Source organism: Seriola aureovittata, chromosome 17 (assembly GCF_021018895.1).
Source record: "Seriola aureovittata isolate HTS-2021-v1 ecotype China chromosome 17, ASM2101889v1, whole genome shotgun sequence".
NCBI classification, from domain to species: domain Eukaryota; kingdom Metazoa; phylum Chordata; class Actinopteri; order Carangiformes; family Carangidae; genus Seriola; species Seriola aureovittata.
This window is the reverse complement of record NC_079380.1, coordinates 23,212,460-23,234,252: the sequence shown is the minus strand read 5'-3', so window position 1 is coordinate 23,234,252 and position 21,793 is coordinate 23,212,460. Positions and strand designations below refer to the sequence as shown.

Sequence of the window (21,793 nt, the reverse complement as noted above, 5' to 3'; positions counted from 1 at the left end):
GTGTAAAGCACTAAAAATGTATTTTCTCTCATTAAGAAATTGTATAGAAATGTCAAAAGCGCCGTTGTCAGGAAACTATATACATGTCTGAATATAATTCATTCTGATCTCTTGCTCAGTTCCTTATTTGGTATTTAATTACTATTTTAATGGATCACCTTTCTCTACTTGTATATGCCTTTCATGTCATTTTATTTCAACAGTTCAATCCTTTTTGTTTTTGTGGTTAGGAAAGTCTTCACATCTTTCCTTGACTCCAGGATGAGAAGTGGTTAGGAAAGGAGATTATTAACCGCAGCCCAGCTCTTTGTCTGAATTCAAGGACAAACCTTCTCATATATTTACTAAGAATTGTTATTGCAGTTATTATTGTAAACTTACATATGTGTCATACTAGAAACAGAAAGCTTGACAAGCAGAGCAACAGTAAGAGGAGCAAGAGTTCAGCAAACAAACTGATGCAAAAGTAAAACAACAGAACTGCATCATAAGTATGTCAGTATTAGTCAATCAAAAGAGTTTGTTGCAGTGTTTTAAATGAGGAAACCCTTTTTGGAAGTTTCATGGTGGGAATACTGAAAAATATCAGGGTTTGAGTGAAACTCACAAGGGACAAAAGAAAAACAATGAGAGACGTGTAGCGTTCCAAATCCCATTTTTATTGGTCGTTGGATTTCAGGTGAACCAATGGCACGAGAGAGAGAGAAAGATTAATTCCACAATATTGAAAAAAATTATACAAAATAATAATACAAAAGGAAGTTCCAGTTATACAAAGCAAAGATGTGGACTTTAATCCTTTTTTTTCCCATTTTTTTAAATCTTTTTTTTTTTCCTACTGCCCAAAAACTCAAGAGTAAGGCACAGTCATTACCACATGTTTACCCTTCCACATCCGTTTGTCTAAGCCTTGGTCTTGGTTACCTTGGAGACGCTGGTTTCTCTGAGGATAACCACTCCTTTTTAAGTCGCTTGAGATTCTCAGCCCTTCGTGCACAAAACGGTCAAAACTTCAGAGAGGAAATTGGACGGACTTGGTTTAGAGCCGGCTACAATCATGTATCATTTCATGGGGGCTACAATGATTGGTTTTCCGTTCTGATTTCCACATCAGAGGAATGTTTTACAACGATGATGATTATGAAAATGATGATGATGATGATGATGAGTGGAAGGGCCCAATAATTCAGCAATGCGCCAAGGTAATCTTTACTGTATTGTAGAAATCAGAGAAAAACCACTGCTGCTGAATGCGTTATAAAGGAAGCAGGGTGCAGAAGGGTTGAGAATCAAAGAGGGTTACGACCCGTGGGTGCAACGTGCTACACGACTGCGTAACAGTTTAAATAGACGACAAATTCTGCTGTGTTATTTATTTATTTTTTTTCTTATTTTTAAATTTTTTTTTGTAACTCATCCCTTCCCCCCACCCACACCGACGAGTCGGGAAATATTAAACATCCAACAAAAACAAATTAAATTTGGTCACATGTCATCGTTAAGACTGTCGTGACACTGAAACTAAAACCAAAAATAGAAGTAAATTATTAAAGGGCGCTCTCACAGGCCTTTCGGTTACATGGCGAGGCGCTTGAGTGCGGGGGGGGGGGGCGGAGACACAGCGGAGAACAACGTCTGCTGGTCCAACACAGTGTGCGAGATGCTTTTTTCTTAAACATGTTACGAGTTGGTTGGTAGCACCAGGTTCCAGTTCTGTTGGTTGCGTGTGAGATGACGGTTTGTTTGTCCAGTATCAAAGGTTTGGTCTAGATAAAGGCTGAGGTTTAAGTTTGGTTGCGGGATTCAAAAAGCAGCTTTCAAAAAAAGGGATCTATAAATCATTTCACTCCAGTTGCTATGGCTACCTACTGTTCTCCTACCCATGATAATGTCTGTGCCTTGGACATAGAAAAAGAAATTAATCCAACTGTGTCAGCAAGTATTTGTGTTTTTTTTTTTTGTTTTTTTTTTAAATCATTATTATTCCAGTAAGACGTGCGAGTGCAGTAAACATAAGTGACCGCACCATTTTTATTTATTTTTTTTCTTTATACTGTTCTCAGGACAATAGGTTTTAGCTTGTGGAGGAGGGGAGAAAAAAAAAGGAGGATAAGTGTTTTAACTTCATACATCCTGTTTGGTCCAGGAAATAGACTCCCCCGCCACCCAAAGAGATCACAGCTAGAGAACAACACAGGAAAACTGGTTTACATTTCAATATTTTACAGTTGAGATGAAGAGAGGGGGAGGGGGGAGGGGGGGTTAAACCCGTCAGTTACATCATGTTTGATATCTTTATCATCATAAGATCCACTCCAGTTATATCACACACAGGCAGCGAGGCCTGCTCCTGAAGACAAACACACACCTGGCCTGATGGAAGCAGGAAATCAGTTTCCACATGATCCGACCTGCGCCAAAGACACGCCCACGTTTCTCCACCCTTCACCTCCAGCCGACAGGAAGCAGCTGGAGCGCAGGTGTGGTCCAGGTGTGAGTCTGTGTTTTGGGAGATCGCATCCGGTAGAAACGGCTCCACCAGACCAGGCCAGACACCATAAATACTGCCACCATGTGCTGCTCACACAGACAATAGAGACAGGTAGGGAGATGAGGGTGGGGGGGGTGTTAACTCAGAGGGGGGGGGGCTCTTTAAATGTGGCTCTGCTCTACTCTGGGAGGGGGAGGGCCCAATCGTAAGGCGAAGGAGGGAGTGAGTGACAGGTCGAGCAGCGAACCAGATCGGAGCAGAAAAAGTGCACGGCCCCACGGTAACTATGGCAACAGATAAAGGTCGGCGCTGCAGAGCAGAGCTGGGAAAGGGAGGACGGAAGGATAAAAAGAAGGGAGGCAGGAGATAAAGAGAGAATAGTCTCCCTCCTTCTTCTATCCTTCCTGTTCTCTCTGTGCAGTTTATCAACAAATAAAGTCAGAAATAATATAAGGGGAGGGGGGGAGGGGGGGTTAAACCCGTCAGTTACATCATGTTTGATATCTTTATCATCATAAGATCCACTCCAGTTATATCACACACAGGCAGCGAGGCCTGCTCCTGAAGACAAACACACACCTGGCCTGATGGAAGCAGGAAATCAGTTTCCACATGATCCGACCTGCGCCAAAGACACGCCCACGTTTCTCCACCCTTCACCTCCAGCCGACAGGAAGCAGCTGGAGCGCAGGTGTGGTCCAGGTGTGAGTCTGTGTTTTGGGAGATCGCATCCGGTAGAAACGGCTCCACCAGACCAGGCCAGACACCATAAATACTGCCACCATGTGCTGCTCACACAGACAATAGAGACAGGTAGGGAGATGAGGGTGGGGGGGGTGTTAACTCAGAGGGGGGGGGGGGCTCTTTAAATGTGGCTCTGCTCTACTCTGGGAGGGGGAGGGCCCAATCGTAAGGCGAAGGAGGGAGTGAGTGACAGGTCGAGCAGCGAACCAGATCGGAGCAGAAAAAGTGCACGGCCCCACGGTAACTATGGCAACAGATAAAGGTCGGCGCTGCAGAGCAGAGCTGGGAAAGGGAGGACGGAAGGATAAAAAGAAGGGAGGCAGGAGATAAAGAGAGAATAGTCTCCCTCCTTCTTCTATCCTTCCTGTTCTCTCTGTGCAGTTTATCAACAAATAAAGTCAGAAATAATATAAGGGGAGGGGGGGAGGGAGGGGAGGGGAGGGTGGATAGGTAGATGTATGGACGGGTAGTGCCGCCATGCTGCGTCGCCACACTCCATTCACTCATTCATTCATTAGCATCGCAGCAGTGGGCGACCGCATCCCCCCGTTGCCGTGGTTTCCCCTCAGTATTCCCAGAGTGTGGCGGTCTCCAGGTCGTCAGCGTTGGCCTTCAGCACGCCGGCGTGGTCGCCGCGCAGGTACTTGCCGTCGGCGCCGTGGCGGACCGCCAGCTTGTTGTAGTCACAGAACTCGAAGAGGAAGTCGACGGGCGTGTCGCTGCTGCTCACCACCGACTGCTCGTTCCCAACCATCCAGTATTTACCCGTGGAGTCTGCAGGAGGAGGAGGGGAGGAAACAAGAGGAGGAAAGGATGGATTAGAGAGGGAGAGAAATGAGTGTGATGGAGGTATCGTGTGTCGGTGGGGGATGGGTGAGAAAATGAAGGAGGGAACAAAAGGTTTGGTTTCAATTTGCTTCATTTGAATTACATAATGCAAAAGCAGTGAAATCATCCGTATGAAAATCCCTCTTTTTGGCACCAACGCATGATTAATGAGTAAATCCATAATGAGAATCCCTTAAAAAGAATAAATGATTTAATCCCTTATAAGCCTGCAGCAGCAGCTGCAACCTCCCTCCACGAGCTTTGACAGGCAGGAGCCATTTTCTAGCTGCTGCTGCAGGTTCATATCAGTATACAGCCGGCGTCCTGCGGCTCAGTGAGTCTGGATGAAAACCGACCTTGCAGGCTGTAGGCTCCGTCTCTGAACTCCAGGGTGAAGTAGTCGTAGGAGGAGCGGTTGGAGTCCAGCGTCCCCGTCACCTTCCTGCAGCCGATGAAGCCGTGCTCCCCGCGCAGCACGATGATCGGGCGGTTAATCAGCTTCATGATGAACTCCTCGGTCTCACCTGGAGGCAGACAAACCATGCAACATGTTCACTGGAGCTTTGGTCAGTTAGTTTCACTGTATGCTGAAATAATTGCGAGAGCGATGTGTTCGAGTGCTGACTTCTAATGTGTCTCAGTAAGAAAACATCTGCACACAGCAGCTTGTGTCAGAAACTGCACCCACTGATCTTCTTGCCGACTGACTCGCAGAAACTAATGCAGTTTCTGTAACGATCAAATTCTCTGCAAAGCCTTCGCTTCACTTTTCTTACAACATCTGTGCAAGACGAGTGACACGGTGTTGGTGGGAACGGGCCACGTTTGGAAGTGTCCTTGGGCAAGATGCCGAACCCTAAAATGCCCTCGCTGCATCATCGGTGCAGGAAAAAGTGCTGTACATGAGCCATTTACTGTCTTTGATACCAGTCACATGTATATACATGTAAATATGTAAGGCTACAGCCAGCAGCTGCTTAGCTTAGTTAAGCTTAGCTTAGCTTAGCTTAGGGCTTTAAACAGATGGAAACAGCTGGCCTGGCTCTACCCAACATACGAGCACCTCTGTAGCTCACTCATTACGTCATTATATTTTGATGGTTTGTTTTTTCTGTTTTCAGAGTGTAAACAAGACAATTTGCCGTATTACAGTTTGTTACGTGGCAGACTATTTCTTGGTCAGCTGGTTGCCTGGCAACTGCTTCTATAAATAAATAAAAAAGGTCCAAGAAATAAGCCTCCAACTGTTTTAACTGTGATGTTATTGGGCTAAACGTGTCCATGACCGTCGCAGTGTGATTTTGTTTAGCATCGTTAGGAAACTTTCATCTGTTGCACACAATTAGTAAAAACCCTTTTTTTGTGGTTTGATACTTGGGTGCGATCTCCGCAGTGACTCTGCACACTCATCATGTTTCCAGTCGCCATGACGAGCTTAAAAATAAACACAGAAAGGGAACAAACAAAAAGCAACAAAGCTAAATCCCAAAAGGACGAAGTAAACAGTTACATTCTCGCTGAAGCCTTTGAAGCCCAGAAACAACTGGAACAGCTGTGATTTAATTCACTCTCGCTCTGCTGAAGTTCCCGCCCGTCGCTGCTGCAAAGTAAAATCACTTAGCAACGTGTCACCGCCTGAACGGCTGGATCGCCAAAATCACACCGACCTGCGGAGTCCATGGTGGCTGCTAGCTGGCCGTTCTTCTTGGCGGCAACATATTTCCCGTTGGCTGCCCGGAGTGTCAGCCTCTTCCCACGCCACTCGATGTCAAAGTAGCAATTAGCTGACCTACAGAGAGAGAAAGAGAAGACGGATAATTACATTTACATGGCAGGTAAACACATATTCACACTTAGATCTCCTGTTGCTCACAAACCTGCACCCAGATGTTTTATCAAGAGCTTAAGTAATTGTGGGGTAAGTGGATACGCAGGCTCAGGGTGGAGGGATAAGCTTGTCGTCTTTGATTCATTTGAATCAAGTCGCTTGTTTAATCCTTTCCCTTGGCACAGAGTCAGGTTTTATTTTCTAGCGTAGCTTTAACATCCCTGGATCTAAAACTCCTTTTTTTTTTTTTTCCTCTATTAGAGAAGCTCTGAATCATTCTCCAAATCGTTTTCCTAAAACCACGAGAGGACTCGGTGAGAGAAAACATTTCTGTGGTCTAATCTGTGCGGAGGGAACAGAGTCAAAGCTCAAGAATGTGAAGGAGGAATGTGGTGAACGTCCTGCAGAGCGCTCTGCGGTGTGACCCCTCAGCGTCCACGACCGTCTGATCCGTCTTATCTTAAAAAATGGAGTGGCGTCAGCGTCAGCGTTAACTCAGGACACATGCATGGCTTAATACAATTAATGAAAAGCTTTAAAAAGCAGCGTGAGGCTCCTCGACCCACATCCACGCTTTATATTTATGGTGTTGACATCATGAGCAAAGAATGCACCAAAAACGTGAGAAAAAAAGTCTCTACAACACGAGGAAAGTAACTCGACATCATTTTACAGATATTTATTGGCGCAAAGCGGCTTGTTCCTTTTAGATTCTGCATCACAAGCAAAGTTGAAGAAACACATCTGAAAATATTTTATAAAATAAAAGTATCCAACAAACATTTCAAGTAAGACTGAACAAGGAGGCACAGTTCATTTGTTCTGCAGTTGCTCATACTGTGTTACATTCTGCAAAGACCTTTAAAGTTCTTTTTATTTTCACTTGTTTTGAATGTAAGGAAAACAATTCCTGCAATATTATTAAGCTCCTGATTTTACAGGGAACTTTTCATATCCATAAGACGAAATTTCTTAAATCAGTTCCCTCTTTTAAGTTGTTTCTAATTGATCTTGAACGTTACTTTGAGTCTCTCAAATTGGTAACAAACAGGAAGTCCATGTCAGCAGTTAATGTATATTCTGAAATATCTGTCTGAAGAAGTTTGAAGAAATTTATGTATTTGTTGTTTTTAAAAAACTGATATAAAACTTTCCACTTTAAAAGGGGTCAGATTATTGTTATCACTCCTGTTTATTTAAATCTACAGCTTCTTTTCACCCATACTAATCTTTGCAATAAAAAACACTGAGATTTTCAAAATAAAAGTCATTTTTGACACAAATACAGGAACTCTCTCTTATAGAGTCGCCTTTATGAAAAGCTGCTTCAGCTTCTACTCCTGAAACTGTCTGGGGATGCTCATGGGGAAATCAAGCAGGAGCACAGGGTCAAAGGTCAAAAGGTCAGGGGTTAACAGGCAGCACTCAGGTTGGACAGAACTCCTGCACATTAAAGAGAATTACTCCCGACAGGTCGAGGTTTCATACAAACGCACTTAATCTCCTGCAACATGCCACTGCCATGACATGAGATCACTCTCGCTTCACTTCACACCTCCCACACACACACACACACACACGCAAAACTCCTAAACCATGTCACATCTCAAATTACAGAACAGGACTACAGATTAAGAACTGTGACAGACCAGTATCAGGTTGTCTGTGATTAACGCACAGACACACACACACACACTGCTGCAGGTGTGTGTGTGTGTGTGTGTGTGTGTGTGTGTGTGTGTGTGTGTGTGTGATTCTTACTTGGTGGATGCGGTGCACTGCAGGCCGCCGTTAGCAGTGAGGGTCCAGTATTTCCCAGCAGCGGTCCGAAACGCACACTTCCTGTTTTCGCGGCAAATCTCCACCTGGAACACTTCCTGGTCACCTTCCTCGTCCTGATTGGCTGACAGGTCCATACCTGAGCAGGGGCAGACAGTTGAAGAGGAGGGGTTAGTATAAAAAACTAACTGGTGGGTCCAATGCAGAAGGTGACCATTAAACACCAACAGTCCAGATGCAGAGACACACACACACACACACACACACACACACACACACACACACCTCCTGGTCAGGATCAGACGCATTAAATGAGCAAAATCGGACAGCTTGGATTAGTGAAGGATTTCACACAGCTGCACACACACACACACACACACACACACACACACACACACACACACACATCTGTCCAGACAGACCCGGCTATAGTTCAAAGGATTAGTCGTCATGGTGAATGGCCACAAAACCCTGAACTCATATAACCACAGGACTCACTGGCGTCGACGATGAGCGATAGATAGACCTGAGAAACTGAAGAAAAACTGTGACTCAGTGAATCAGAAAGCGGCGTAATGCAGCGCGCTCTGTAGGTGCGCTTGTGCGTAGGAATACAGTTGTTCAGTGGTTGAAAAAAAAGTAGTGCCAAAGGAAAGTGCTGAAGATAAACCTCTGAAATTATTCACAGGAAGCTTCATTTAAACAGATGTTGGATGTGTTTCTATAAAGTCGTGTGTAAAACACCAGACCTCATTAAAAACACATCAACCACACTCAGGCACTTAAGAGCAACAAAGAGGTAAACAAACATGAGTCAACTATAGGATAAGACACATACACAACCCTCCAGACACACACACACACACACACACACACACCTCATGGAGCACAATGCGAGCTATTGTATATGATGAAGTCATGGCGTGGATGGACCTATAGCCAGAGGGCTGGACGGAGAGAGAGAGAGAGAGAGATGGACTGTCTGTTGGAGAGCTGTGTAAATGTGTGCAGAGCGACGGAGAAAGAAAGACGTGTTTGAGAAAATAAACCAACACACTCATGCGCTCCCTCCCTTTTCATGTGTGACACAGTTTTGTTTTTAAACTGATGCAGAATCAGAGATAATGTTTGTTCTGTTTTCATTACACATTATATTTGACATGTGGTGTGCAGCGGTTTCTCTCTAAGTCAAGAAAAGGGTCGAAAGGGAATATTAATCAATTCAGTTCTTATGTTTAAAGATGTCGTCCCCACGATCTAATAATTTCCATACAGTCCGTAACAGTACTTTCACACACGGCGTCCCATTACAACAAAATATTTCATACGGTTTTAGAACCTCGAGAATTTAATGCTCACATTTTGTGTCTGGAAAAGAAAGTAAGAAAAGAAAGAAAAAGAAAGAAAGAAAGAAATGCATTACTCCTTTCCTGTCGAGTGGCCGCTAAAGTCGACGTAGGAACTCTGGCCTCTGCGGACAGATTGAGTTTCTGCAGAAATATGTGCGGACACACATGAGAGAGCGCACACACACACACACACACACACACACACACACACACACACACGGATGATGGAGGAGGAAAATATAACTAAGCATAATGGGAACCACATGGCGGAGAAAGGGTGGGGTGGGGTGGGGGTGGGGGGGAAGATGAAATGTAAGTTTAGCTGCGACAGACAACGAGGGTTTTAAAAAGGAAAACATCAGTCGAGAGGAGGGGAAAAAAGATGAGGCGAAAAGAGGGTCAGACTCTGCTCGCCTGCACGATCATCAGTCACATCACTGAACTGCCGTCTAATCCCCGCCACACACACACACACACACACACAGAGTACAGTAGCACAGGAAAGCCCATTTATTTCTGTGGCGTTGTGGCGGGAGAACAACCATCTGCAGGACGCCTCGACCCACGAGGAATTACTGACTCACCTTCGACACGAATGAGCTCATTCCAAAACGCTACACACAAAGTCAGAGGGAAAATAATCTGTGATTAGAAAGACCTGAAGGTCCCAGTGTTACCAGTCTGTTAATGAAGGACTGGGACTTATAAACGACAAAAATCAACAGCATGAACTTGGTTTTAAGAAGTTATCAGCTCATTTTGAACATTTATATCTGATTTACCTTCATCGATGCTGCACAAAAAAAGATTTTTGTTTTAATAATTCAAAAATCAAGTGCAGGAAAAATGGAAAATGGCCTGATTCACATTCTTGCCGAGAGTTAAATGAGAAGATTGACACCACTCTCACGTCTGTACCGTAAATATCAAACTACAGCTAGCTGCCAGTTAGCTTAGCTTAGCACAAAGACTGGAAACAGGGGGAAACAGCTAGCCCGAGCTCTGTCCAAAAGGTAACAAAATCTGCCTAGCAACACCTCTAAAAGCTCATTAATTCTAAACGTTATCTTGTTTGTTTGATTCAAACAGAAACCAAGTGTAAAAACGTCAAGTACCTGTTTTATGGGCGTCGTTATGTGGCAAAAATATTTCTAATCATTTTTATTAATTTATCGCTGAGAAACTCTCAGAGCTACTGACTCATTCATTTTAACAAATCGATGCTGCGCTCCATTTGTCTCTCAATAAAAAATTTAAATTAAACACTAAATATTTTACGGCAAGAAACTGGCAAATTTTAAAATATACAGAACCACAATATGTTCTTATAAAAACCCAACTTTTACATTATCTGTGCTTACATGAATTGTAGAATCAAAAATCTAAATAAAATGAAAAGGTATGAATAATTAAACTCTCCAAAACCTGCAGTGGTGAAACTCCATCGTCACCCTGTAAAACCAGCGTGAATTTCACTATATGAAAAACACCAGGAAACTAACAAAACGCACAGTTTACATGATTTACTGGGAGCTGTGTAAAACTAGTCGCTCCAGCTCCGACATGGTTTGAATAAATTATTCCCCAGAAATTTGAATTTATGCGGGCGAGACATTCAGGTGCTGTCAAAGGGGTTATTGATTCTTGTGAATAACATGTTTTGGAGGAAACAGGACGATGTTTGGTTCATCTGTCTGCTGCATCAGGAGGAAGTGTTCTGCTCGTTCCACACACACACACACACACACACACACACACACACACACACACACACACACCTTGAAACTGGTCACAAGTTATCACAAGGAAAGAACAACACTGGTGGGTGCACACACAAGGTAAAAATACAAAAAGTGACAGAGACAAAACACCGGCCCTGAGGAGCTCAGAGAGACGGTGAGTTTATCATTACACCCAAATACGTCTATATTCTGATCCGTCTGAAGATCACAGGGCCAGAGGAGGAGGAGGAGGAGGAGGAGGAGGAGGAGGAGGAGGAAGAGGAGGGTACACTCAGCCATGACCACACCAAGAGGAGTGACCACACATGTTGAATCCACACCAAAACCAAACCAGAACCCGACAGACACACACTCGTGCTCCTGAAAAACAACCCATCCATCTTTCTGCCCGTCCCCGCCCACCACCTTCAGCCTGATGGCGGCAGGCACAGATTGTTGGCCTCGGTTACTGTGAGCCAGCACCAGAGGTCGGCTGTGAACGCACGCAGTTGTATCAAGCGCAATTGTGTGTCTGTGTTTGTGTGTGTGCTATTGTTCAGCAGGCCTGACTGAGGAGGCGACCAGCTGGGGCACAAACAGAGAGCCAGATCATCGACCTTTGTTCTGGTCCAAACACACACACACACACACACACACACACACACACACACACACAGCCAGCCTACACACTGAGCACTGTGCTGACTGCTCATACAGTATAAACACACACCACATCAATACTCCCACTTCCTCTACACTCACAAAAATTACTCTTTGGATGAATTTAAGAAAAACATGAAAAGTATTTCCACATAATTAAATGTCTTAGTTTAAACATTAAGCAATTCTGTTGGTTAAACTTAATTAATTAGGGCCAATTCCACTTATTTACAAGGGTTGGATCCAACTAAAACTACTTAAGTTGGTTTAATACAATTTACTTGAGTTGATTCAACTTATTCACTAATGTTAAGTTTCACTTAATCTAATAGGATTGGTCCAACTACTTTGAATTAAGTTGCTCAAACCCCAGTTAATTAAGTTGACCCAAGACATTGCTTAATGCTGAAAGAAAGCCATTTAAAATCAGATGGAAATACTTTCTGTGATTTAATTAAGGCGATTCTAAGTATAACTTTCAAGTGTAAATATTCATCCTTCATTCATCCTCTACAGTCGACTTGGTGTGAAGGGTGGAAACATAACGCAAGACAAAGAGTTGATGCACATGGGGGTAAAATAAATGATTTAAATGAGGTCAGAGGCAGCATTGTTCCCGGGGATGACCCAGATCTTTTAGCAAATTGATTCTGTTTTTCAAATACAGTCGGACTGTGAGTTCGAGGGCATTAACGTGGAGACACACCCAGAGCAGAACGACACACTGGAGACCGGCTGAAGCCTAACCTGTAATAAAGCAGACGACATTAAAAAGAAGGAGCGGCGACGTGAGGCAGAATCTCCTGGCACAAAACCAACACACACAAACATTAAGAGCATCAGCACACGCACACACTCTGTCACAACCATGGACCACGACCAAGGACGAGTGGGTTGTACTGGGAACAAACCATCACCCTTCACCCTGCAGGGATCCACACACACACACACACACACACACACACACACACACAGTCGAGGTCGGAGCTGTGTGGCTCATGTCTCATTTCCTGCCGGTGGGGGGGTGAAGGATACAGAAAAGGGTGTCAGGGCTGAATCGCAGCCAGACACAACATGGAGCAACGTTATTTTTTTTGTCTCCTTTGCCTGATGCAGAGACAGATTTTAACCCTGATTTCACAGGATGACTGATTTTCAACACTTTTGAACTGGAGTCAGCAAAAAACAAAAATCAGTTTGAGTTGGTCACCCACTGGAATCTGAACACAGAGCGGCAGCTGTTTTCACATCTGTATCCCACACAAGATCCGCTGTTAAATGGTTTAGTTTAACTTTTTATTTTTGGAAATATTTATTTTTCATATCTGTATGCCAAATGTGGCGGGTTAGCTTAGCTTAGCATAAAGGCTGAAAACAGGGGGAAATGGCTAAAAGGTAACAAATACAAGCAGCTTTAAAAAGGTCAGTAATTAACACAAAAACCAAACAGTGTAAAAACAATGATTCGTGGTTTTCACATTGACTATTTCTTGGCAATGACTTTGTGATCAACATAAACTCAGGAAGTCACATAACCCCCACGTAAAACCAGTTATTGTTTTCACACTTTGGCTTCTGTACAGAGGCAGAGCAAGGCCAGCTGTTCCCCTCCGTTTCCAGTCTTTATGCTAAGCTAAGCTAACCATCTAGCAGCTGCAGCTTTATATCAAACAGACATTTAACTCTCAGCAACAAAACAAATAAGCATATTTCCCACAATCTCAAACTGCTGCTTTCAGAGTCTCTTGGCATTTTAAACCTTTTCATGAGGCTTTGCTGCTGGTTTTACAGGCCGTGCAGGAGCTTCATACAATCATACCAAGTCTTGTAAACAACAGGAGCTTAGTCACAGGAAGCAGCCAGAAAACATTCAAGGGTTTACTGCCGTAGAATCAGATGCTGATCAGGAATTCAGTGGAATCAGTTGAGTGACTATCCGACATAAAAACAGCCTGGTCCCAACAGGAGTCACACTCCAAATACCTCGCCACAATTAGGAAACTGAAAAGAACAATGACACCCTGCAGGATTCCCGCCTCCACCTCGGGTCCCTACAGCCAGCGGCCCGGAGGACGGTCAGCTACAGAGAGCGGTCGGCGCTCGGTGGTCACGCCGTGAGCCAACAGGATGTGATGGGCCCTCATCCATTTAGCTAAAGACAAACCGGCGTTTAGTCTTCACCCACAGTTCAGATTCAGCACGGGCCACTTAATGGGCCATTGAGCTCCAGGCTAACTGACTGATAATCGTGTCTCAGTTCATACGAGGGGTCGTTAAACAGCCTCTCAGGGAATTTATGGATCTTTAAGAGCAGGAAACAGAAACATGGATGTGATTATTCATCTAATATTTGTCAGGTGGAAAATAAACATGACAAAACTAAATACTTCAGGGAACTGGTGCAATGAAGAAATGTAAAACTTACTGGCCTCCTATTCAGATAATGGTGAACCAAGAAGTTTAAATAAATAGATAAAGAAGATGGAGTTGGAGTAACGAAGAAATAAATGGCTGTGAGGAGTTAAAAGTTTCTGAAAGCATTGCAGTGACTGTTCAAAAATGAATTCCTTGCGATTTCTTCGCAACAACAAAAACAAACACATAATTCATCATAAACTGCAACGAGCCTCAAACATCAGAGCCACTATTGTTCGAATCATTTCAATATTTCATATTTACTCCGATGTAGGTCAGATGAAGCCACGGGGGGGGGGGGGGGGGGGGGGGGGGTGATGATGTAGTCAGGGTGACTTTAAGTTAAAGTTTTTTTGCACAACACGGCTCTTTTCTTTTTGGCGGTTGTGGCATCGCTCCCATCTCTCAGGGTGATATCTGATTTAACCGGCTCCGTTGTTGAGGTGTGGGGGAGGCAGAAATCCAAAATAATAAGAATCTTATTAAGGGAATAAGAATCTCAGCATTCCCAACAAACTCGACCGATCACGGCTCCGTTTAACGAAGGACGTCTGAACTGGATTCACTGAGTCCGAGAACAAACTTCATCAACCACAATTAAATGCGAGTCACAAAAGCTGCTGACTGACCCACTTGAGCTTTGCACACGTCACAAACCTGCAGGCCGCTAATGGAAGCCAGCCGACTCCGACCACCATCTTGGCTCGCGGCCCGCCGGGGCGAACAGCCCCTGCGGAGAGCGGCTACCAGCATCTGTCGGTTCGAAAAACATCTGGAGCCGGTTTAATTCCACTCAACTTTTAATCCACATCACAATGATCCAGTTGTCGGCGGGTTGAACACGGTCTTCCTCTGCAGATCCAGACCTCCTGCTCATTATGGAGGATGGCAGAGGGCAGCGAGGACACGGGGTCAACCGCCCAATGAGAGCATCCGACCTGCACACGTGTCCCTGAGCAAGGCATTAGACTAGTACCCAACTCCTGGGGCACTGATACAACTTTCTCATCCATAACCAATCCAATATCAATATCCAGTACCAGTCTGACGCTAGTGTTAACTCTAACTTAACATCTACAGTCTATAACGCACTGCGAGCGGCGGCGGACATGTCGGCTGTTACTTGGTAAAACGTTGAGCCAGTTTTAAGTTTAAGATGCTTAAACATATTCTAATGGGGCTTTTTACCTTGTGTTTTCAGAGGTAAACCATAAATAATAACAGTAATGTCCTCTGTAGTTCTGCACCGAGCTCGTGTGAGCAGGATGTCGCCTTCACTGAACTGCACCCTCTGCTATAAAAAAAGGACATAATCTGATTTAGGAAAATGTTGGAACAGGCAGCAATCCATTTATGTTACTTGGGGATTAATGAATTCTAACTCATGCTCTCATTACAGAGGAAGTCATCATCTAATTCCAATGCATTTAGCATTAACAGCATTTAACATTGCCGGGTTTTTAAAACACAGATTTTTATCCGACATCAGGACTGGAGCCTCCATTTTGAGTCTGAGGCGTTTTCGAGCTCTGAAAACTCTGGCGCCGTGTTGTCGTCTGGACGGGCGAGACCTTTGGAAACGCTGACATAGACACACACGGCCGCTCCTGATTGGCTCTCATCAGCATGGACCACCGGTGGTGAAAGCAACATGGATAATGAATTACAAGTGTTACTGACCTTGTTGTCTTTGCTAACAGCTGTTATTTTTTGAAAACACCGTTTTAACCCTCTGAGGTCGACGGATGTTTCTATTAATATCGATATCGCGATAACAGCGTAAAAACATGGTGTTAAAATCTGTAGAAGCTCCACTTTCCTTTTCTTATTCTTGCGAGATTGTACTGTTGTTCTCTGAAATCTGGTTAAAGCAGAGTGACAGACAACACTTTTATTTAACATTTATCTTCTATGTCACTCATGTATTGCTTTATGTTTTTAATGAACCGAAGACTTTGCTAAACCCGTTTCAGTTCATCCACGTCAGTAATTTGGAGAATTTCAAAAACCAGGCTTCAGTTTTTCAGCATTTGGGCCAAATGCAAATTTGCAGAGTCAACAAGGGGCCTCGTTACAGAAAGAGCCGAGATCGTTCTGAACATTGTGACACAAAACACTTGGGCATTATGGGATATGCAACCTTTTAAAAAAGGCGACTTTAGATGAGTCAGAGGGTTAAAATGAAAACGCAGTAGTGAGACACCGAACGTCCCTGTGGGAGGAGGAGAGAGAGAGAGGTGGATAAATCTCCGTCTGACAGGTAAACAGGCTGAGGGTGTGACAGAGAGACAGGAGAGGAAAATAAGAAGATAGATCACAGATCAGACCTTCTGAAAAGAGGAAGCAGAACCACTAGACCGCACGGTATCCTCACCAGCGCGATCCTCCTGACCACAGACTGAACACAGGCTTACAGAGCATCAATTATTTCTCTCCCATCATTCATTACAGACGCAGCGTCTCCTCGGCTCTAAATCACACTCATGATCTGTCCAAGGTGTTTTCAGATCAGATTTCAACTCAGCATCTTTCAAGGCAGCAAATTCAAGCACGTGTTCACACTTGGAGACAAAAGCTTCTCCTTCGTTTAGACACCAATCAACTGATAACGAGCTCCGACACACAGCAGCTAGGCCCGAAGGCTGGAGTCGCAGGGAGGAGTGGGGGAGGGGGGGGGGGGTGAGGAGGAGGCTGCAAGCGATGACGGGAGGATGGGAGAGAGAGGAGCGCCTGAGGAAATGGTGACAGAGATGTTGAAGTGAAGAAGGGATGAACAATGAGGGAGGAGGTGAAAGGAGGAGACAGTCAGGGAGAAGTGGAAAAAATGAAGCGGGGGTGAAGGAGGAAGGAAGGAAGGAAGGAAGAAGGTGGGAGGGGGGGGGAAGCTTGTATCTCTGCCCACATGAACAGCTGAAAACCAGACACACATGGACATATTTAACACACACACACACACACACACAAATCTAATCTGACTAAAAGAATAAAGAATAAAAAAGCAGCTTCAGTCAGCAGGTCGATCTCACAGCTGCAGGAGGAAAACACTCAGAGTTCTAGTTTTGGGTTGTGATGGCGTCAGAGCTGCGTGACGACAGTAAAGAAAGATTCAGGTCCAGTTAAATATTTCATCAGTGTCGATGGTGATGGGTTAATGAAGTTCTGACCAACAGGAACTCCAGGTGTCAGATATTAAACTCACCTGATGGTAAAGGTGCAAAGTATCTGATGGATTCAAGGAGTTTAGTCATTTTAGGGAGGATTTTACTCTGTGTGTGTGTGTGTGTGTGTGTGTGTGTGTGTGTGTGTGTGTGTGTGTGTGTGTGTGTGTGTGTGTGTTGTATCCTTCCTCTGCTTTAACTGTGGGGTTGTTCTGCTTTGTGCCAGGTCTGCCTCGCGCCAGTTTAAGGCTGTTTTACATTTGAATGCTGGCACACGTGCACATGGAGCTGTGTGTGTGTGTGTGTGTGTGTGTGTGTGTGTGTCTCAACAGGGCCGAGCACTGGTTCACTTCTTTGTTACACGCCAACATGGACAACACTCAGTTATCAGCTCTCCTGTTCTGTTTACATGTGTGTGTCCAGAGCGGGAAAAACCAGATCTATACCATACATATGACATCACAGGCCTTCAGTGCTGATGCACTCTGGGAAAAGATGCCAGTGTTTAGCATGTACAAATACACTCAGGCCTGTGTTGTGTGTGAATATATAGGCCATCACTGTGTGTGTGTGTGTGTGTGTGTGTGTGTGTGAGGGGAGATGCAATCTGACATTCCATCACTTTAACCCTTCCTCTACCAAGGGATGAGATACACACACACACACACACACACACACACACACACACACACACACACACACACACACACACACACACACACACACACACACACACACACACAGGACCAACGCACCCACCTTGCCGGGTGGAGACGTTCCTCTCGTTGGCCGCGGTGAGCACGACCTGCGGGTGGCTCTGCTCCAGCACGAACAGCTCATCCTTGCCCACGCGCGCGCTCTTGCCGGACTTCATGGTACCGGAGGGCCCGGAGGGCGCGAGGTACTTGCCGCTACAGTCCCTGAAGGCCACCTTACCGGAGCGGAACTCCAGCGTGTACCCCGTGCTCTTGTCCGTGGTGGCGACCAGCGCGCCGTCGTTCCTCAGGAAGCGGTTGTCGGAGGTCTGCAGGTGGTAGCGCTGCTCGCGGAACACCAGCGTGATCATGGAGTCCACCCCCCACGGGACGTCCCGGTCGATGGCAATCTCGTCCACCTTGCTGCTCAGGTGCGCGTACCGCTTGCGCGTCAGGCTGAAGATGTTCACCTGCGGGTGCATGGCGATGTGCACGCTCCATTTCTCCGCCACGGAGGCGGTTTGGGCGAAGCAGATGATCCGGTCCTCGGTTCCGCCCAGGTAGCGCCCGTGCGGTTCGGACTGCAGGGACCAGCGGCCGTCGTCATGGGCGGTGATGATGAACCGGCACTCCGGGCCCGGGGTCTCACTGTCTCCGGTAACGTTCCCGTCCTTGTCGGCGGCGATGTACCGGCCCAGATGTGACTTGAGGTGGAACACGTTCCCGCTGGAGTCGTCGCCGCTCTGCTCCAGAGTCCAGATCTGCTTCTTCTTCATGCTCGTGGCGGACGCGTTGATCTTGAAGCCGAAGGTCTCCGCCGTCAAGTATTTGTTCCCGCAGTTGATCAGACCGAACTGGATCTGCAGCATGTCGCTGGTTCCGTTAGACGCGCCGTTAGTTGTCATTGTCGGTTCTGTGCGCTCGAGCCTCGGACCGGACCGGTTCTGTGTGAGAGGGATTTTTTTTTTATAGGGGAGGGGGGGCGGTTCTGCAAGTGACTGAGCTCGCGGCTGAAAGGGTGGGATGCTGTGCTGCCTCGCGTGCTTCTCTTTGTTTGGGGAGTGTGTGTGTATGTATGTGTGTGTGTGTGTGTGTGTGTGTGTGTGTGTGTATGGCTGAGTGGGAGTCTGTGAGCGCGCGCCGCCGCCGGTCCTCAGTGCTCTGCCTTGTCTCAGCAGCGCGAGCCCGCCGCTACACAGCTGCAGCCTATATAACCATCAGTGACGTTGCGCTGCAGGCCACGCCCCCCCAGAAGAAGAGTCTGTGGTGAGTTTTGGTAAAGTGAGATGATTTAGACTGAAAGAGCATGAGGAGAGGAGGGGGGCACAAACAGGAACTCAGAGGAAGTGCGTTAAAAAGAAAATAAGTAAGGAGACAGTTGAGTAGGCTCCTTTAACCTCCATAGTCCCTGTACTCACTTTGATATATGGGGAATATATTTCAGAAGTCCCTGTTTCCCTGGGAATGTCCCTGTTTTTAATTGTGAATTAAAAACAGACGTTGTGTTGCGCTTGTTTTCGCTAACATTTGCTGCTAGCTTCAGAAATGAAGCTAAAACCATCAAAGTAGAGTTATCCAATCTGCTTTTTCCTTCTTTTTTTCTGTCGTCTCTAGGCAGAGAAGGGATTAGCTGGGTCACTCATTGGTTAGGAGTTCATAACCAGGAAGTAAACTAATGAAAACAAACATACCCAAAGGCCTCCCAGCTGAAATTTGCAAAAATGTTTATGTTGGAAGAAGTGAAGAAGAAGAAGTTGCCCGACAGTCTGTAATGGACTTCACATGACAATATTCACAAGAATACTTTTATGAAAAATGCTTTTGATGTTTTTAATTGGTGGATACAGATTTAAGGAATTAAAATAATGTTGGAATGGATATACAATCTGACTTCATAACTGTCTCAAAGGAAGGGAGTCGTCCCTCACCATAGTTTATCATAGCGCAACAGTTACCATGGTCAAAATACATGAAACCAGGACTGTCCCCCTTTTTTATTTAATAGATAAAATCACATCCTTTTCAGAAATCTGGTCGCCTTAGGTAAACGTCAACCACATATTACTCTCATCTCTCTGTGTCCGACTCACTGATCATCAGATGGACTCAGCATTCAAATCATGAGGACGGGTTGGGAGTGTCCACTCACAAAGAACTATTCATGGCCTGAACACGCACATGAGAGGGCAGGAAACAAAGAGGCCAAACAGATCATGCTGGCATCTTCTCAGTCACCAAACACACACACACACACATGTGTGCATATACAAGTACACGATGGTCAAAGCAGAAGTCGCTCATATCTCATTTCCCTCCCAGTGAAATGACATGAGTGTTGTTACTCACTCCAGCGTGGACGCCGCTCAGCGTTCGCTGTGTCTTTAGGCAAAGTGAGCAACGGGACTGAGAGCGGTTCATCCCTGCGCCTCGTCTACAGGCCACACATCAGCTATGCAAAGGAAGATTAGAGCTCAGGTTGCACATGTTGTACCCACGCACCAAACTTCTCTGACCTTTGACCTCTGTGGATATACAGTACAAGTGAAAGAAGATGGATTTCATTGTTATTCAGTGAGGGTTTGAATTATATTTTTATGCCTCTGCGACGGTGACACTGCATATTGTTTTTGGGTTGCCACAAACATTCACTAGGACTCAAGGATGAACTGATTAGATTTTGGGGCTCAGTGGTCAAAGGTCACGGGCGTGGTGAATACCAAACAAAATTAATACACACCAGAATATTTCAGGGTTTTGTTGAGTCATTTCAGGGAATATTAGCTCTGTTAAATCACCATAACCACTACAACACATAAGAAATTGGGATTCACTTTCCTCTTCAACCCAAATCCCACAGACATCTGTCTCCCTCCTGAATATTTTTGGCCTGAAGAAAAATACCATTTTACATTTGTTGTAAATGAAAGTGAATCACAACAGAGACGCGATGCTTCAGTGTCTGCATGCTGGTGGGTTTGCAAACGCAAAGTAATCTGAGCCCAAAGTGTAATTTAATCAGTGGTAATCCGCCCCAGTCTGGGTGAATCCAATCTTCAGACAGAACATCTTCAAACAAATCAATTCTCAGTGTCGTTTCAGCTCCAGAATCACGATCTAATAAAATCACCAGACTTGTCCGGATATTTTTTTTTGCCTTCTCATGTTTGTTTTTATCAGCCCGAGTTACAAAAGCTCGATTGTAAAAGGAATAAATGTAAAGATGTGGTCAAACATTCAGATTCCTGCTCTGTGACAAATATGTGTATCAGTGACCTTTAACACTGTGTGATGCTGCCTTTACATCCGATCAGGAATATCCAAACTTAGTGACGATGATTGATATTTTTATTCTATGCAGACCTTCAGGAAATATTAGATTTTCAGACATACTGTAAATACATTTTTTTTTTAAAAACAGACTCAAACAGAACTAAGTTTGTTATTATCTCCCAAATCTGTTCAACTTTCACTCTTGTTTAAGAATTCTTTGAGGCTATCATACACACCGAGCTGGACTTGAAGGAAACATACAGAGGAACCAGAAACCCTTTTTTAAAAACAGTGTGTGACTTAAAGACATCAATATTTCATTTTATATTTTATGCTGTTTCATTTTGAAAATATGCACTGGCTCTGAAATTTTAATGTTCCTGTCGGGGGAAGTGATGCAGCTATTTTAATACGCCACATCAAACAGAGGACAGAACAAACTCATGTTTTTTTTAAATTGTCATAAATAAATGACAGTTTTTTTTTAAAAAAAGTAAAAAATTACGTCCAACATGCAACTTTTAGTAAAACTACAAGTTATTGTTTTTACACTTTAGTTTTTGTTCGGATTAAACAAGCAAGATGTAATATTTGCACAGAGCCGGGCAAGTGGTATATCCACCCTCTTTATGCTAAGCTAAGCTAAGCTAAGCTAAGCAGCTGCTGGCTCCACCTTTATATTGAACAGACAGGTATGAGAGTGGTATCGATCTTCTCGTCTAAGTCTCGCCAAAAAAAGTAAATAAGCGTCTTTCCCAAAAACGTCTGATTATTCCTTTAAAGAAAGGATTTCAGGCGAGCTCTGCAGCAGACTTCCACATGATGACCATGTACTGTTGCTAAAATGGAAACAGT

At 44.8% G+C, this 21,793-nt stretch overlaps 1 protein-coding gene across 1 annotated transcript; it reads right to left on the bottom strand.

The window, feature by feature from the left end:
• Window positions 1–638: 638 nt before the first annotated feature.
• On the bottom strand, window positions 639–18,852 carry fscn1a (fascin actin-bundling protein 1a). The gene is made up of 5 exons (XM_056402144.1): window positions 17,733–18,852; window positions 7,653–7,809; window positions 5,731–5,852; window positions 4,420–4,587; window positions 639–4,009 (listed from the first exon to the last, which is right to left on the bottom strand). Exons 1-5 carry the CDS (start codon window positions 18,571–18,573, stop codon window positions 3,801–3,803), a joined length of 1,497 nt encoding a protein of 498 aa, XP_056258119.1. The 5' UTR covers window positions 18,574–18,852; the 3' UTR covers window positions 639–3,800.
• Window positions 18,853–21,793: the final 2,941 nt, after the last annotated feature.

What these genes read in the sequence shown, in the direction of transcription:
- fscn1a (XM_056402144.1), bottom strand. Translation starts at nt 18,573, where the DNA reads ATGACAACTAACGGCGCGTCTAACGGAACCAGCGACATGCTGCAGATC. An exon ending in GAACGTCTCCACCCGGCAAG is followed by an intron (nt 7,810 to 17,732) that starts GTGGGTGCGTTG and finishes GCCCCTGCTCAG; the next exon opens with GTATGGACCTGTCAGCCAAT. An exon ending in CGGAGCCTACAGCCTGCAAG is followed by an intron (nt 4,010 to 4,419) that starts GTCGGTTTTCAT and finishes CTCCTCCTGCAG; the next exon opens with ACTCCACGGGTAAATACTGG.